Source organism: Leuciscus leuciscus, assembly GCF_965113295.1.
Source record: "Leuciscus leuciscus genome assembly, chromosome: 13".
Taxonomy (NCBI): Eukaryota; Metazoa; Chordata; class Actinopteri; order Cypriniformes; family Leuciscidae; genus Leuciscus; species Leuciscus leuciscus.
Window position 1 is genome coordinate 28,916,578 of NC_138737.1, and position 19,584 is coordinate 28,936,161.

A 19,584-nucleotide genomic window follows, 5' to 3' on the forward strand; every position below is an offset into this window, starting at 1 on the left:
TCTTACTATGTAATAGTCTTTCCTGAAATGGTCTCGACTTTACCTCACATCCTGAACAACATTCTTATCAAAGCAGTTTATGGCAATTAAAAAGAAAATCTTTTTTGAGTTGAATGATCATTTGACTTAAGCCTAAAAAAATCTATTGAATTAAGACTGAGGTATATGTTCTTACCCCATATGCTCTACTGTAACTCTCTCCAGCCATGGCAGTGAGCTCAGCATCCAGTAGATCTCTTGCTTTGTCGATGCACTGAAATCGATCACATGAACACACAACATTATACCATTGCTGAATGTTTTATTCTAGTTGTGTCACAGGCGTTTTTTTCAGTAAACGTACATCTATGAAGTACTGTAGGTCTGTTGCTGCATTGCATTTATTTCAGTCAGTTGACTGCAGTACAGTCACTTCGACTGATTTTAAAGGGCCTATAACAGCAAAAGAACCAAAACTCACAAAGACACTGACAAAGCAAACAAGTATGACATACAATAAGAAAACTTGCCTGACACTTTTGTGATAATCAGCACAAGCTGCTTCACCCATTTTAATTCGACACAAACACAACATGACATGTGAACATTAGATGAACCTAGATGAAACCAGACAGAATAGCTCTGACCACACGAACTGGAGGGTTGAAGTGTAAAACTCTACATAATGGTAATTACAAGCTTTTCTGTCCACACAACAACAGAATATACCATGCAGTACTTACTGTATAAATATGACATTATGGCATTTATTATTAATGATCCTATTATTAGCTTTATATTAAATATTGGGCAATATAAGCCACTTTTATAGAGGTTGTTTTTATAGCTTAATGCGTTTAAGATGTTTTTGCATTATACCATAGTTTATTATAAATTTTATTATTGTTGTTGTTATAAAACTATGTTTTGTTTTTTTCTGTGTCATGATCTTACAGTTAATCTCTGATGCTATGCAAGAGCTATGTTAACTTTTCATTAGGGCAACTAAAGGAGAATTTATGAGCTTGGATCCAATGAATTAAGGATGAAGCTATGACGTTTTCTTCTGTGTAGATATGTGCAGTTCTAATAAACAGTATATTCAAAACTATCTATTATTATTTGTTTCTTATTTTTTCTAAAACATTTATGGAGGAACGTGTGGGCTGGATGGGCTGAATTTTAGCCCTAGTCAGGGCTGATGTTTCTTCTCTTCTTGGGCCAGAAAGAAGACCTTCTAATAATAAAACTATTTAAAGTAAATTTTGCGAAAAAGTTGTTGTTGTTTCTGTTTGCTTTGACCTCATATCTGGTGTATTTATGCTTTTAATGTGGAATATTTAGATATTTACAAACATACTCTTTGTATTAGAGATTAGTAAAAAACAAAACAAAAAAAAAACACTCATTATTCTTGTTAAGTAAGAAAAAAGTTGTGGTGCCACTATGAAGTTCTATAAAACCTTTCTCTTTTGCTACAGCACCCAGGGCTTTGTGTGTTCTTATCCATGCCTGTCAAAGTCAGCTCATTGTCTATTAACTGAAATCTCAATGCTGCAATTTACGCATAAAGGGAGTGAAGGAGAGACGGGAGGAGGGAAAGTATATACCCGACTTCATATCTGAGCTGCTTGAGGAGTCATTCCAGCTGGACCGGGCACACAGGACTTTGAGATCAAGACCAGGAGATGATCAACCAGCAAGGGCGAATATAGTGAAGTGTCACTATTTTCAGGAGAGGGAGTAATTACTCAAGAAAACCACACAGAGAGGAAGACTGTCATATCGGATGGAGACAAAATACACCTTCAGCATGACTACACCCAAAGGTCATGACTTATGAGACAATGAGCAGTCTTCAATGAGGTACGAGGTCTACTCAGACGCTGTGAGGGTGTACGCTACGGCCTGTTCTACCCTGCTGAGCTGAGAATCACTGCGAAAGATGGAGTGAGGCGAAGCTTTAAAGATCCAAAGCAGGCTATGGACTTTGTGAGAGACACTAAATGTTTTTAAATTCAAAATTTACTGGGAAAAGTCAAGATACAGCCTTATTAATTCACAGAGATGTGCCATTTGAAGATTCAAAGGTGATTACCGATATGGAGGGCTGTTATGTTATTGTCTAAGGGAAACTGTTCAACCAACCAGTGTTGCTGGCCAAAATATACGCACCTAATTGGGACAATGTAAATATTTTCAGTGACCGCTTTGCACTTTCCAGATGTTGAAAGTCGCCAACTTATTTTAGGAGATGATTTTAATTGTATACTCCACCCAGTACTGGACCGATCCAAAGCCACTTCCAGGGCACTTTGTAAATCAGCTTGATGTGTCAATGAGTTTCTGCAAACTTGTGGTATGTTTGACGCATGGAAATATAAAAAGCCAACACGCGGCAATATTCTTTTTTTTTTCATCAGTTCGTCAGATCTATTCCAGGATTGACTTCATCTTTATAGACAAGAAAATTTTACCATTACTTAGATAAAACTTTACGCAGCCATTGAACAACTGAATCAACACTGAACTGACTTCAGACTACTGAACAATGACACTACTGTCTTATTTTTTTTTAGAGCTGCTTTACAGCATAAATGAATTCAGTTTGCATCATTGATCATTACTTTCTGTGTTTATTAATGAAAATCTGCGTTGAAACAATCTGTACAGTATAAAGCGCTATATAAATAAAGGTGACTTGACTAGAAACAATGTGTTAGAATTTTTAAGACGATGCTGCCGCAGGTACACAAGCATTTCATTTTCGCCACATAGTATGTGCAGGCTTTGATCTTTTGTGCATGCTCACACGTTTTTTTCTGCTATCTATCACCATAAACAACTTTTTGAAGTATTAAAATGATTGTGTTATCGAAAAAGACCTTGTGATATGCATATTGAGATATGCACATTGGTGATATTTTGATCATTTCAATATATCATGCAGCTCTACTAACCAAAATGACCTGCTCTGACCAGAAGCACAGTGTAATCTGGATCTCATCCTGTGAATGGCTACTTTCCTTTCCAGCATTAAACTCGAGTCATGCTGGAACTGTGTTTCATTAAAATAACCTTTGTCACAATGCCTCATGAGTAATAGAGCAGGTGGGATGACAGGATAATATTGATGAACACAAAGAGTACATGAGTGTGTCTGTGATGCTCTCCATGTGTATGATCTCATCTCTCTCTCTCCCACACACACATTCATTTTGGAAAAAGGAACATCAAATCACCACAGGGTCCAAACATTAGCCAAGTAATTTTATGTGCAGACTGATGGTAGCCTTTGACCAATGTTACATAACAGAAACAATGCACCACGCCAACTTTTGTGCTCCTCGTTTTGACTGAACAACTTTACCCCTCATCTCCGTCCTGGTTGTTTCTTCTATGTACAGTGAGTTGGACATTTTTAGATGATGAAAAATTAGGTTAGAGGTAGTTTAAATCCAGCTCATTTAATAACTCTCATTAGTTGTTCATTATGAAGTACCTGTTGAGCCAATGAGAAGAGATCCTGATGTAGAGCAAGCACTGCCCTGTAAAAGGCTCCATCATGGGTGTCTCGTGGGATCATACAGGTATACTCTTCCATACTGTCCCAGTGGCCTGACAAACACACAAAGAAGCGAATTATATTATATATAACTATTACATCTTCTACAAAATAATAAACTAATAATATAAACAAAATATTTGTATGCAATATCTGAGACTCATATTCAAGATAAAGTTTCCCAGCAATGTGGAGATTTTAAAAGCAGAAGAATACTCAATATTATATCCAAATTATTTCAAGGAGAAAATGAGAATGATGTAACCACAGTAAATTCTAATTTATATTTATTCTAAACTGATACTGATTGACTGATGAATAATGACAGCATTTGAACTCTGAGTTGTGTGTTCTCAGGTCAAAAGTCACAATAGAATCTTGTTGCTTCATTAAAACATATCTTCTTAGAAAGTACATGAAAATGAAAATGCACTTTTTTGTGGCTGTTGTTAATTTTAAGTATTTCATATGAACTCACCTCCTTGAAATATGAGTTGTGAAATGTAGCTTTTTTATTATTACAGGTAAGCAGAGACAAAGACACCAACATTAGGTCTTTAAATTTAAATAAATATTTAGTGAATTACAATTATAAAACTTATTTACAATTTTCTTTTGGGGATTTTAAAACACTAACATTACATGATTGTATGATATTTCTGTAATAACAAATATTCTAATTTGAATGGCCTTCAAAGCACTTACATTAGGAAGTTGCCTTATTGCTTCATGTAACCAACTGTAGTTAACATCTAGCTTAATGTTGCTATGTATATATAGTATTGTCAGACTTGCAATTGGCTGCTGTTGCCGTCTGACATCAAGAATGTGTTGTACGTTCGTGCACTAACCCCTTATCGCACCCCAAACAAACACTCTAAACTACAAAAACTATGAAACTGCACGAATTATGTAAATAACCAATTTTGCTCAAAATGTATAACAGTAAACTTCACCCTAAAGGTGAGCAGTTTGCATCTCTGTCCTATAGAAGTGTAATTTTAATTATGCATCATTGTGTTAATGTGATTATAGTGCTGCCTTTTGAGAAATAAGTGGAAATTAAACAGGGGCTTGCTAGCAGTGTTTTATCAAAACTAGTGAAAATTGGATAAAACTGCCAGTTGAAGTTGAAGCCACTTGTATCACACACACGAATTCACAAATTCCTGAACTTCAACCTAATTTTAGTACAATGCGAAACACAATGATGTTTTTTAATTAGAATTAGGTGAAATGTCTCATTCCCCCCCTCACCCAGTCCCCATGCTGCAGCTGCTGCCATGCGGGCCATCTTAGCTTGAGTCTCTTCACTGACCAGAGTCCACTCCTCACAGCACTGCTGATGCAGCTGACCCCTGACAAAGAAACAAGAGAAAGAGAATGAGAAAGAAAGACAGAAGAGGAGGAAGCAGCCTCACATAACCAGAATTTTGACTATCGGAGTAAAGTCTGATCCACAATAAAGCTTACTCTTGTCAAGAACCTTGGAGATTGCAATGCATGCTCATTGCCAATACTCTTCTAGTTTGCACACTTAAAAGGGTCAAGGGTAAGTGCCTGTACACAACCATCATAAAATGATAAAAATCCATCCCGTGTTTTTTTTTTAAAAATCTTCTTATATGTTTCCTCCCATCTCAAATCAAGCTGTTCGATTTTGTGACGTCACAAAATCGACGCCCCTCCCACGATGGTTGATTGACAGGAGCGTTTCAACACAGACCCGCCCTCGTGAGCGAGCTGTCAATCATAGTCCGCGCCGACCGGCGCGTTCAGTGTTGATAGCTGGAGCACTGAGTAGAATGGCATCTAAGCGATTGTGGTGTTCTGTTCTTCGGTGCAATAACGAACACAGCAGTCATGTTGATGTTCCTAAATCCGTACAGCTGAAGACGCAGTGGCTGAGTTTGTTTTCGAAGGGAATATTGCCCACGATCAACGTCAATGCTTTCATGTTTGCGCAAATCATTTCACCAGACTGCTTTATAAACGAGGTCAGTAAAAAGCTGGTTATTTGCTAAGAAGCTGCTCCTGAAAAAAGGATCAGTACCAACTATTCGTGTTCCTGCTGCACCTCCAGAAGAACTGAAGTGAGTGTAACGTTTTATTGACCTTTATATTAATCTTTATATTAATCTTTGCAAATCGCTTGCACGCTTCACGATGAATGTGGCTATTTTTACACTCAGGGTACATTACAGCATATTTTCTATGTATGACATTCTCAATATAATTCATAATCCCATGTTTATAATGAACAACGCGTTATGGTTATTGTGTTATTGTGTTATAAACGGTGTATGCACAGAACAGAGGGGCGGGGTGAGCAAAGCGCATTATCATTTAAAGACACATGCACTTAAACGGCGTGCTGAAAACAGAGCTGTTTTTGACCAGGTAAAATTTGTGTTTTCTTACAATACTAATGAGAATTTTTAATTAAAGTATATTACAAACTTTTAATTTAGACCCTAAAGAATCATATTAGCTTGTACAAAAATGACATTATATGACCCCTTTAAGAGACACCAACTAGTCATAGACGCCACAACAGATTTTTTTCTTTCTTTCTGGTTACTGTTCTGTGAAAATCAAGGTAAAAACAAGCATAAGCCCTTCCTCAACATTTGACAACATTGTCAAACTCAATCAATTCCCCATTGCTATCTGTGTGAGTATGAGTGAGAAGGTTTCATGGACATAGCTTCGTTCAGAAAAAATAAATAAAATAAAGTTGCATCAGAGTCGGTGAAACTCAATTCAAATATTAATTTGAATCATCAATCAAAAATGTCCCTTACAATACTTTAGCAAAACCTATTAGTAAATAATTCTGTTTATTAGTTGGTGCATTCATATACAGTGCCATGCGAGAGTATACAGACCCCTTTATTTTTTTCACATTTTATTGTTGCAGCCTTATATGCTACACCGCTTTAAGGTTCTAGGAAGAGTCCTGGTTGTTCTAAAACCTCTTCCAATAAAGAATTATGGAGACCACTGTGCAGGTGGTTCTGCATAAACGTTTAATGCAGAAGTTTTTATTTATTTAGTTTTTTTTAGTTTTTTTAATCCTTCCTCTGTCAGTTCCTGCTGTCAGTTCCTTTGACCTCATGGCTTGACCTCATTTGCAAAGATATTACAAATCAGTTTTTTGTTGTTGTTGTTTTTTTCATTATGGGATGTGGATTGTAAACTGATGTGAAAAAGTAATTTAAAGCAGTTTAGCAATGCTCCAATCATGCAATATAGCAAAATGTGAAAAAAGAGGTCTGAATTTCTTCGCACTGCCTTGTATATTAAACATTCTGTATACAATATGAAAATGATTAAATACAAATAAACAAGAATCATAATTGTGTTTATAAAAAAAAAGGGTGTTGAAAAAAGAGCAGGATTTAACACTCCCATTTTTTAATGATTGTTCCTGGCAAAGCATAAGCACACCATCTTACAGTTCATAAAGACCAAAAGCAAAGAACAGATGTGAAAGGTCAGTCACTCATCAGTGAGAGCTTCTGTTTGTGTCCAAGCTGGGAACTTTTCACCCAAAAAATCCCTTGCCACAGCTCGGGCTGTGATAAACTGCAAAAAGCAATGACATCATACCACATTTAGGAATGGTGCACCTTTAAAACAAATGGGCCCTTTGAGGCTAACAGTGCTGACACAGACACAAGCAAACCATGTGTGACGTTGCTGGGGGTTGTGAAGAAAGGGTCCCTATGATTAGCCCTGCGAGACACTGCTCATATGGGTTTCATGAGATGTGGTGGGGGATCTGAAACAAATGTGTTTTCCCTGCCACCTGGAAAAAACATTACTTATGGGGCCTTGCAAAATACAAGGTTCCAGGCTGCAGACAGGCCTAAAACACAAAGACACACATTAACAGCGAGACAGGAAAAAGGGCTCCAGTACCTTTACACGGGAACAGTCTATTACTCACTGGAATGGAATGTCACATGGAAATTTGACCAAAAAAAACAAAAAACAGCAGAAGTTGGATGGGTGTCACGTGAATTACACGTTTAGAGGAGAGTTAGATACTTACAGAGGTGTGCAATGTGGATACTTATGGGTAATTATGCTAGAGTAATGCATGCAGACACTTTAAACCTCAATACAAGTGCTTAATTTACAGTATGGATCGTCCTATTAGTTAAAACAAAAAAACTAATGTTGTGAATGCTTAGGATGGTTAAAAATAAGTCGGTGGGGTCTAGTATTGGTTTGGATTTCTGATACAACACATTCATTTTTATTTTATTATATCTTACTTAATGATGTAGAACCTTTCACAATGACCAAAATGCATAATGATTTGAAGGCTTTACCATGCAATACATAGCTTATCTACAAAAAAATTGTAGAGTCCAGTGTATTTTTAAAAAGCACTGGAAGGAATTCTTGATAACAGAATCAGGTGTGAAATAAATAAACGTACTACTGAGCAACAAACCATAAATCTCAGGATGATAAACCTCTGAGGTCATGAGACTAACAATCATTAATCAGCTCAGTGAAGCTTACTGAATATATAAGAACTAGAGTTAATACTGTAAGTGTTTTTATATGCACATATCAGAAAGCTGTTTATAGTACGACGTAAAACGACATTCATGTTCGCATTACATGCATTATGTTAGCGGTGTACTAATAAATCACTGTATGCATGCAATGTCATTTTAAAAATGTAATTTTAAATAGCCTAAAAAAACAAACATTTGAATGCAATGCGAGCAAATCTAAATGTAATGCTGCAATCAAGACTTCTTTATTCATTTTAGCATTTCACTTTAATCATGACAGTCATAATGTTTTTAGTTTAATTGTGTGGGGCATTTTCTTTGCCCCCATATCTTGAATTTAGGGCCATTTATGATCGTTTTGTTTGATACTTTTGTGTTCTGCGCCGACTCGCACAAACGATCCACTCTGTCATCTTTACTTACTTAAAAAGTCTGTCATCATTTACTTACCCAAATGTCATTTCTAACCTATTATTCAAACCAAACCAATTTCTAAACCTAACTTCAAAACACAAATAAAGATTATTTTAATGTGACCTGAGATATTGTTGTCCTGCCACTGGTCCTCACACATCAGCATGTTTGATCCCCCATATTTGATGTGAATAAAAGCATAAATTCAATCTGTTTTTATGATATTTTTGAATGTCAAAGTTTTGGTAGAATTAAATCTCTCAGGTTTCAATAAAAATATCTTAATTTGTGTTTTGAAGATGAACGAAAGTGTTATGAGTGTGGAATGACTTCCAAATGACAAAACGACAGAATTAAAATTTTGGGTGAAACACACCTTTATAAAACAAAAAGCTAACTTCTAACACAGTGTCCACACATAATCAGTGATGCTGTTTACACTGGATGCAGTGGTGCGGTGGGCAATGCAACGTGACAAATCCCAGACAGTAAACGAATGCTCTGTTCTATTTCTGACATACTCCAAGCACCTGTGCTACACTTCTAACACAAAGGACAAATTAATTTGCAACGGCCACTTTGTTGCATCCAGCATCAGCTGCTGCGATGCAGTTTAAGACAGCATCCATAACTGAAATGGCCATTTATAAGAGAGTATTTTGGAATGTTCTACATAGGCAGAATGTTTCTCATGTGAAATGCAAAAGAGATTTGGCTCACCAATATTTCCAACAGAACTTGCTGTTAGTATGTTGCCAAGCCAAAAGAATGATTATTTTAAAGGCATACAAATACAGCACAAACAAGTATGGGACAAAAGAATCATTTTTAATTATAGCTAACAATTGCTATTGATTTCCTATTATTCCCTGTTTCCACTATTGCCATCTATTCCTTGTCCTATTACCGGATTCACTGACTGCAACACATCCAGGAAGTCAGCCCTCATGCCAGGCACTCTCCCACACAAACTGTTCCCAGTAAATGACTGTCAGTAAGATTTTTTTCTTTCAAAAGTCGAGAAAAATAAATGTTTCCATGAGTGCATAATCACTGTGTTTCCATGAGGGCAAAAAGAGAAAATATATTTCACATTGGAAATTACTTTCCATAGTGTAATTTTGAATATATCAAGAACTAGAGTTAATACTGTAAGTGCTTTTATATGCACATATCAGAAAGCAAAGAAAGCTGGTTATAGCAAGACGTAAAATGACATTCATGTTTACAGTACATGTTAGCGGTGTACTATTAAATCGCTGTATACATGCAATGCATTCAGTAACCAGCATTGTCCTCATCTTTCTTTTCTTTTATCCAATCATTTCCAATGCACTCTTGACAAACATGTAAGAATGCCACTTATACATTTACATGGCTTCATATGTCAGAATTGTAGTCAATTTTCCTTTGAACATTTCACAGCTTGTGGTTATCATGTTTTTTGATGTTATAAAATTATGTTTGGCACAAATGTAAAAATCAGTTCACAAATGAATCAGTAACTAATAACATCTGGGTAACATCTGACAGCACTACAAACTGCCTGCTTAGAAACATTTACCTGTCCATCCTATCTAGTCACAAAAAATAAACATTTGCCTTCATTTGCCTGATGTGTTTTGGGTTCCTGCTATGATAACAGTAACTTTCTCAAATGTTTACAGAACAAGCGGGAACCCAGTGTGCCTGTATCTTTCCCTATTGCTGTTCTATTACAAGATAGAAAGTCTAAGGCCTTCAATAGCCGTACAGCAAACCCAACTAATCTGGTGCCTATTACATGTCAAACTAAGATTGCTGTGGGGACAAAAAGTAAGACTGTTAAGTTAGCACTTTTAAACATTCGCTCACTTAAAAATAAATCACTTCTAGTCAACGACTTAATAACCACAAACAACCTGGACTTTATGTTTCTAAATTAAACCTGGCTAGAAGACAGCTGCAGTGCAACAATCCTCAATGAAACATGCCCTCCTAACTTTACTTTTATGAGTGTCTGCAGAGCTGTTAGGAGAGGTGAGGGTCTAGCTGCTCTTTTTAACTCCTTGTGCCGATGCATTGACGAAGTCAACAGTTGGATGTGTCAAAACTTTCTTCAATTAAACAAAGACAAAACTGAAGTTATTGCGTTTGGAAACAAAGATGAAGTTCTCAAGGTGAACGCATACCTTCACTCTAGGGGTCAAACAACTAAACATCAAGTCAGGAATCTTGGTGTGACACTAGAGTCAGACCTTAGTTTCAGTAGTCATGTCAAAGCAATAACTAAATCAGCATACTATCATCTGAAAAATATTGCAAGAATTAGATGCTTTGTTTCCAGACAAGACTTAGAGAAACTTGTGCATGCTTTCATCACCAGCAGGGTGGATTATTGTAATGGACTCCTCACTGGCCTTCCCAAAAAGACCATAAGACAGTTGCAGCTCATACAGAACGCTGCCGCTAGGATTCTGAGCAGAACCAGAAAATATTAACATATCACACCAGTCCTCAGGTCTTTACACTGGCTCCCAGTTAGATTTAGGATTGATTTTAAAGTATTATTACTGGTATATAAATCATTCAATGGCCTAGGACCTCAATACATTGCAGATATGCTCACTGAATATAAACCCAACAGATCACTCAGATCATTAGGATCATATCAGCTAGAAATACCAAGGGTTCACTCTAAACATGGTGAGTCTGCTTTTAGCTATTATGCCAGCCACAGCTGGAACCAGCTTCCAGAAGAGATCAGATGTGCTCCTACAGTGGTCACATTCAAATCCAGACTCAACACTTCTGTTTAGCTATGCATTTACTGAATGAGCACTGTGCCGCTGTTCGTCCGACTGTTTGTACTGTACTGTATTTTATTTTATTTTTCTAAACTGTTTTGATTATTCTTATTTCTTTTAATTATTTTAATTTCTCCTATGTCAGCAGGGCATTTAGCCCGTAACTGTAAATGCCCACTCAGAAGGTAAAAGAAAGTGATAATGTGAAAGTGACGTGTATTAATGTGGGTTTGAAAGTAGAACAGTATTTAAATGACGATATTAAAGTTTTTGTCTGAGAAAGAATGTGAACGCAGTGCTAAAGAAAGTGAAAAGAACGTGTGAGTAAATGAGGGAGAAAAGAAAGTTAAAGGAAAGTTGATAGATGGAAGTCGTAAGAAGATTGAAGGTTAAAGGAAGGAAAGATTTAAGTCTTAAGGGAATCCTTTGAAGGAAAGATCTATAATAATATTCTTTTTTTATTTTTAAAAGTACTGTATTTTATTTTATTTTTCTAAACTGTTTTAATTATTCTTATTTCTTTTTATTATTTTAATTTCTTCTATGTAAAGCACTTTGAATTGCCATTGTGTATGAAATGTGCTATATAAATAAACTTGCCTTGCCTTGCCTTGCCTTGCCTTCAATAAGAATATGACTACATATAACTATCTGATAAAAAGGGGGGTATTCAATACATTTATAATGCAACAAAATGTACAAATGACATGCATGAACCTGCTCACTTCCAGAAATTGACAAGTTATGTAACGTGTGCATACCATTCGCCTAGCGCTTCCAGACATCTCATGCGACCCAGAATGAGCTCCGGATCATCTTTGTTCATGTCAATTTTTTTATCGTAGGCGACCAGAGCATCTTCCCACTCATGAAGTTTCTCGTACCAGGTGGCCTGAATCTCCTGTAGTGGAAGACAAAACATAAAAGGATGAATGATGAAAATAATTTAAATGAACCAAAATCTCATAGCACACATAATATCATTCCTAAAGGGAGCAGTCAGAAAAATCAGGGACTAAAATTTCTTTTAGATGGGAGGGGGATGAAAATTACAGTTTTTCACAACTGCTAAGACACTAAACCCAAGTTCAGGAAGTTAGACACCATTAGCAAATTTCATGCACTCTTTTTTGCAAAACATATTCTCACTCACTAAAACACATTTTGCACTGTGATGCACTTGTTACAAAACGGTAAACACAAGTGGCAAAAGTTACACAACTACAACACAGTTGTCATCGTTTGCACACAACGGCTCAAAATTGTTCACACTTGTTTCTAATGATGTGATCAAACCAACTGTACAAAATATAAGCCAGCTCAGAGTGTACAGGTGGCACGGGTGCACTTCATTCATATTGATACGGACAATGGATGGAAACAATCTGAGAAGGAGAGCAGAAGAATATGTGCAAGATAAGATAAGGATGAGAAAGAGCAAGGTGTGGAGAATGTTGTCAAGGCTGGATCTGGCAAACAGAGGTTTTTTTTCCTTTGCCTGGCAAGAAAATTGTCTGTGATGTGAACAAAGTCCTCAGGCTGGACCCAACATGAAGACGTGATGCTGATGCAGAATGAATCTCTCATTGACTTTAATTTAGCAGCTATACAACTTTATTGAGTGTACTGTAACATGCTTTTCATTTAGAGTTTTCTTTGACCTTTTGGGCTTGACATTTGGCCCACTGTATTTTTACAGTATGCAAGTACTTAATATACAAACATTCAATACTATACAATATTCAATACAATACTATACTTGCAGTACATACAGTATACAATATATTTACCTTACTAAGCTGCGCTAATTATACTTTTTTTTAACGTAATTACAAAATGTATTAACTGTGTACAATACACGTTTTTTTAATTAATTGCATGCTGTGTTTTTTATTATTATTTAGTGTCTAATAAATGATCTGTAGCGTTTTTTTAAATGGACTGAGGTGTGCATGATCTAAAATCATTGTTTGATTTTGAGTACAGGTGAAATGGTTTTGAGACGATTGTTTGATTTTGCCAGAAGAGTCGGGTTTTGTGAATGTAGTTTGAAGATTTGGTTTTGTGTTTTGGTTGTGAGAAAATGAATAAAGGTTTCAAGAAATGTGTCTTAGCAATTGTGTAAAACTTTAAGCAAGCCACATTAATTAAGCTCATCTTGGTACTGAACAATCAGGATTTTCAACTTCACACAATCACATCCATGGGAATGCAGGCAGCAGAGTATAGATAGCTCCAATTGCTGTTCCAATATTTAAAGGGATGGTTCGGAGTAAAATCAACCTAGGGTCCTTTGCACCATGACCTTGACCCAAACACTCATAGTGTAACGACGCCCATTTCCAGGAATGCACTAATATTTTTTTTTTTTTTGTCAAGTAAGCTTTATTGGAAGACAATTATTATTTTTATTTTTTTAAATCTTACAGATGTCCCTTTACCAATAATACAAAAAGAATAAATAATAATAATAATAATAATTAATAAATTATTATTTTTTTTTTATAAAGAATATAAACAAACCATCCCATACCCGACCTGTTTACATTGACTTGAAAAGGTATGATGAAGGAATGTTAAAACATTACATTAACAAAAGATGCATTAATCCACAAGGTTTCCGGAATGCACTAATATTTTGTTGGTAGTACCAGTTTGCAAACAATTATTAGTTAACACTAAGTTGCCAACACTTTGGAAAAAATAATAATTCGTCATTACACTACATGTAATGCCTTATGCATTGCTTTCTGCCAGGACTTTTACGTGCTTTTCCCAAATAACGGAAGTGACCTCGACGGCTGGGTTAGCGGTAGCATGAGCCATCGGGCAAGTGTTATTTAAATAAACTCCTGATGTACTTACAAACTTTCCAATGCCTCGTATTATGAGTATAGAACCTTTTTTCGACTACTGTAGAAGTTTGGCACCATTCTGGGCATTATTAGTGGGGTAATTTACGAGATACATCCTTGGATCCATTAGCGCCTGCACTAAGCCATTCGGCTGATATCTCTAAATAAGCTCTAACTTTAATAATGTTCGACAAAGGGAAAAAAGGCTTCTGGGGGGGGGGGGGGGGGGGGGGGGGGGGGGGTGTTTGGCTCTTGGTCATGGTGCAAAGGACCGTAGGTTGATTTTACTCCGAACCATCCCTTTAATGGAAGGGCAAAGCAACTGTTTATTTTAAAATTGGCAGCAAGTCCACTGTGAGCATCTGCCAGAGTAATGGATGGCTTAGCAATGTTAGAAATAACACTTCATCAGGGCATATTTTATAAAATGAAGGAAATTGAGTTTTTTAAAGCAGGCTTTTGATGAATGAAAGTGTAAAATTAAAAATGTTCATATAGCTTAAGACACTTAAAGTATCTGTATGTCATTTGGGGCTAATACGATTTGAAAGGCTACAACAGAAAAAAAATATACAAAGCAAATCTACACCGATGAGCCTGAATTCTTCTACAAGCAGTATCGCTGGAAATAGGGGTGCTGAGGGTGTTGTTTTAGTTAAATATGTTTTGAAATGCTTACATTTATATCTTGACAAATATACAAACCTGAAAAAAATCAAAGAGGTCTCAAACTACATGTTGGAGCAATTAGGAATCACAGTCAAGTGTTAACAAAGAAAGTCTGTGGCGTTACGCAATAGATGTGTAAACGTAGCAACATATCTTCCAAGACATGTCCTGTGTTTCTGGACAGCAGGAGACACTTTGAAGACAGGAGTACTCAGATTCTAGTCAGAATATGAGTCTGATACTGCTTCATTGGGCTGTGATTATGGGGCTTGTTTCAACCGAACCAGGAAAGAAAATGCCTCTGCACTCAATTGGATAGACCTACAACCAATCAAAGCAACGGAGTAAGTGACGTATGTTCTTCATTCATCTTTCCGATCGACAAATGCCTTGATTGCGGTTCTCTGTTCCTCTTTTAAAATTAATGCGCTATCGATATCTTCTATTACAGACGCGATGGCAGAATCTACACATCTCAATTCTCCAGCGGCAGTCGTCTTTGTTGTAAACGAATTCAACCCAAGTGCTCTTTGGTGACGTGGATGATTACGTTACTGCTGATCATCTGTCCATCATCGTATAAAGCCCGCCCTGACAATTTGATTGGTCCGAACAGCTCTGGTTCGAGCATAGTTGCTCCACAACGGATCAAGTCCAGACTGAACTTCCCGACCTCAAATGTTGTGGGCGGGGCTAAGTTCAGCTGGCATCCAGGCTAGTGCATCATATGATGTTTCAAAACTTCTCAACATTTAAAAAAATATATTACAAAAAAAAAATAAAGGTTACATAAATGTGAACAAAAGGCTTAGCTATTAAAAAATTACTTTCAGATGAAGAGAGACAAATAGCTACTATTTTCCCTTAATTCTCATGAAAATAATGAGGGAAAAAGTCAAAAATATTTTTTTGAGGTGAAAAATGGCCAAAACCTTTCTTGACGGGCTTTGTGAAATTCACCCAAGTGCTCATCTTATGTAATCAATGCATAAATAATAAACAGATGAATAAGGTTTTAAAGCTCTTACCAGTTCTCCAAAGTGTTTCATGGCATACTCCAGCACTCCTGATGCGGCCTCTGGCTGCTGGAGCTTATTGTTGATGCTATTAAAAGAAAAAAAAATGCAATGTTTTAGTCCAGAAACACTCTAAATCTACTCTAATACTACACATATGATAATGGATAAAAGTTTTAGGTTGGCTGTAAACAACAGTCTCTATAGTTCCTTCTCAGCTGAGTTCCAGACAATACTTTTTTGGAATAATTATAATTTCCATCTGGGCAACAGTAGTGCTTTGTAAAATAAAAATAAAATCCAAACAGTCAAAATAGTTATCAATATGAGCTCAGTGAGTACAGCTCCGTTGTTTTGATGTGCTGCTCACTGTACAAACAGTAAAATAGTGCTACAGTTGTCAGTATGTATTGTTACGTCTTATACTGTCATCTGTTTGGAGCTGTTGTTGTTGTTGTTGTTTTTTCCCTCCCGTACGCTCTTTCTTTTCTTTCACTATCACTGTCAGCAGGATGATGCGGCTACCTGATTGGCTTATCCATCTGTCAATCATCCGGGCGATGTCATCGTCATCATTGCTGTTGGATGATGATTCAACGCGGCTACACCAATGAGGGCGCGCCATGTGCCTATAAAGAGCGCACCTGTGTTGGAGGCGGGAGATGACTTTGTGCACGCTAGAGCTCTCGCTTGTTAGTTTTGCCTGACCTGTACCATTAATTGGATTGATGTGTTCTTTGATAACTCAGTAATGAGACCTCCGTAAGTGAGGCTCATTTGCGCTGTTTTTTTCCTTGTGAGTATCACCATTTATTCTGTCTGGTGGTTTGATCTACTGTTAAATGGGGAAAGAGAAAAGAACAGCTTAGATATCACGTGATATACATATGCCACACTGAGAGATCAATTTGTGTTTAGAACACCAGTTTAGTGATTTGTGCCACTCCTTGTAAGTTTTGTTTTGTTAGTAAGAATAGTTTATTTAGGGCGTCTTTTTGACGCTGAAGATGTTTTGTTTGGTTCTTGCTGGACGTTGATCTAGTCAGATTACGTTGTTGTTTTTTTTAGTGAGACTGGTTTTTGGTTTTATTTAGTTTTTTGATTTGGCACAAATCTAGTTCTTTTCTCTTTACCTTTCTTTATTATAATCTAACTAATTACTTTGAGGTGTCCTTCTCATGTTGAGACTCATTGTAATAAATCACTTCCCTAAGAAAACTCAATCGGGTGATGTGTTTGATGTTTTCCAGTACACGCTCATTATTTTAATGTTACATTCCTTAATCCCTCTAGATATTAAATAAGGTTGTAACATGTATCATAGTCCAGTTGGAACACAGCAAGGGGCCACTATTTGAATATGCCTGGAATAGACTCATTCAGAGACCTTTTGGCATTAGCATAGTCTCAAATTTACAAGGAGGAGAGGTCATTCTACGAACGCAGAGCAAAATCTGCTGACACGAATCAATATAACTGCAATATAATTTATAACTGTAAAAAATGGTAGTGTCTCCAAGCAGATGAGCAATTAGCCAGTAAATTTGCACAATAAATGTTCTGTGGAGTATTTCATTTTTATGTTTATGATGCTTCTGATGACCAATTCATAAACTTCCCATCTGGAAGTACTCTTATGTAACGCCACTCTGAAGTTTTCCATGACTGCCAAACTTGCTAATACATCTTGTTTTACAAGTGTAAGGGAATCCCAGTGAAAACAAATGATGCCATAAATCCAAACCAAAAAACACACTACTTTGTAAAACATTTTTTTTATATATATAATATATATATTTGCAACTCATACCAAAAACATTGATGTTACAACACGCCATTATGACATTAATGATCAACAGATCAACAATAAAAATAAAACAAATGAAAAAGCAGGAATACAAAAAACACATCCTGAAAATCCACCTTTTACACATTTTACATTATGGGAGGCATTTCCGGTTTGAGGAATTTCCACTCAAAAAGACAAACAATTATTTTCAAATAATAAGGTTGCACTACAAATAATCCTTATCTGTCATTTTGACTGAAAGAGCTGTTGAACATTATGGGAGAACATTATGGGAGGCATTTCCGGTTTGAGGAATTTCCACTCAAAAAGACAAACAATTATTTTCAAATAATAAGGTTGCACTACAAATAATCCTTATCTGTCATTTTGACTGAAAGAGCTGTAAAATTTCTTCATGTTCTATTTTCCGACATCAGGAGAATAAAGTAATGGTATTTTAATGTGACGGTATAACGAATATCTATGGCAAAGGCTCTTTTCAGTAGCTGCATTAATTTTTTCTTCTTTTTTTCCCTTTGTATTCCGCTGTAACAGTATGAAATAAATAAATATATAAATATATAAATATATAAATATATATAAATATATATATATATATATATATATATATATATATATATATATATATATATATATATATATATACATACACACACACACATATACATATACACACACACGTACTATTGTGTCATTATTTATTTAACAGAAATAAAGCCAAGATGGAAAATCCATGGGTGACAAACTAAGTACACCCTATGATTCAATTGCTTGTAGAGACACTTTTAGCAGCAATAAGTTGAAAGAATCTTTTTCTGTATGGCAGTATCAGTCTCTTGCATCGTTCTGGAGGAATTGTGGCCTGCTCTTCTTTACAACGTTGCTTCAGTTCATTATGGGCTTTCGCACCGGGTAATTCTAGGAACAAGTCACCAGGGTGGATCCCCGAAAATAAAAAGTCATTTTCCTGGTTGCATTCGCACCGCCAGTAGGAACTCAGAAGTGACGCAAGCGGTGCTTAATGTTGTGACCTTTATTTTGACGGCGCTGAGAACGTCAGAGCCTGAGCAGACAGTGCTCGCATTCTCCGTGTTCATTAGTTTATGATCTGTTTAACAGTCCTGTCTAATACATTATTACATAGAGCTGCAATACAAAGAAAGTAGACAGTATATGAAAAAGTATTATGGCTGTTTCACACCGCATGCTTGAGCTTCACGTCAGCGTAACTACATCTTCACTGCAGCTGCAGACGCGCGAGAGTATTCACACTGGAAGCGTTTGTACAGCGTCACAGCAGCGGCTCCAGCGAGCTTTTCTTTACAAAGACAACAATAAAATTGTTTTTAGAAGTTGGTCATTTATAAACTTGATGGTCTTGAAAGTTTGTTCGGATGGGGAGGTGTACAACATTCACATGTAAATGGTAAACAACAAACACAACCAAGAAAACAGCTCCGATCTTGTCATTTCAGTCATACTTTCTATGTTTACAAGACACCAAACTCAAAAACGCACACTCGGGTTTGATTTGGGCAGTGCTAGCCTATAAAAAAAGTTTATATATAATATTTTCCAGCTAGTTTACTTTAGTTTATTTTTATTTTTATAATACACCATACTTTCACCCAAACTGAATAACTAAAAACAAGTTTAAATGGGTAAATCTTCCATAAATATTTTTGAGTCTTCATTGTCTTTTCTTATTCACTGACATGCTTATTCTGTGCATTTTGGGCACTTTTTGTGTGAAATCATATTTATTTTGTCCATCAAAAGTGTGCTTTCACTTTAATTGAGCTTGCTCCTGCTCCCAGTGTGAATGCAATCATTGGTTAACATATACGCCGAAAAAAATACATGCTGCTCCCGCTTGGGGTGTAAAATGGCCGTTAGCGTTTGCCGTGTGGTTGATGCTCAATGTCGCTAGCTGAGCAGAAATACATAATCATGTT

At 36.3% G+C, this 19,584-nt stretch overlaps 1 protein-coding gene across 1 annotated transcript in view; it reads right to left on the reverse strand.

The window, feature by feature from the left end:
* The window catches only part of mtor (mechanistic target of rapamycin kinase), a 243,218-nt gene that overhangs the window by 128,030 nt on the left and 95,604 nt on the right, over positions 1–19,584 (reverse strand). The window contains exons 29-33 of the mRNA XM_082187716.1: positions 15,832–15,907; positions 12,041–12,180; positions 4,802–4,902; positions 3,482–3,597; positions 176–253 (exon numbers count right to left, since the gene is read on the reverse strand). Of these exons, the coding sequence (XP_082043842.1) occupies positions 176–253; positions 3,482–3,597; positions 4,802–4,902; positions 12,041–12,180; positions 15,832–15,907 (511 nt within the window). The remainder of the gene's footprint in view (positions 1–175; positions 254–3,481; positions 3,598–4,801; positions 4,903–12,040; positions 12,181–15,831; positions 15,908–19,584) is intronic.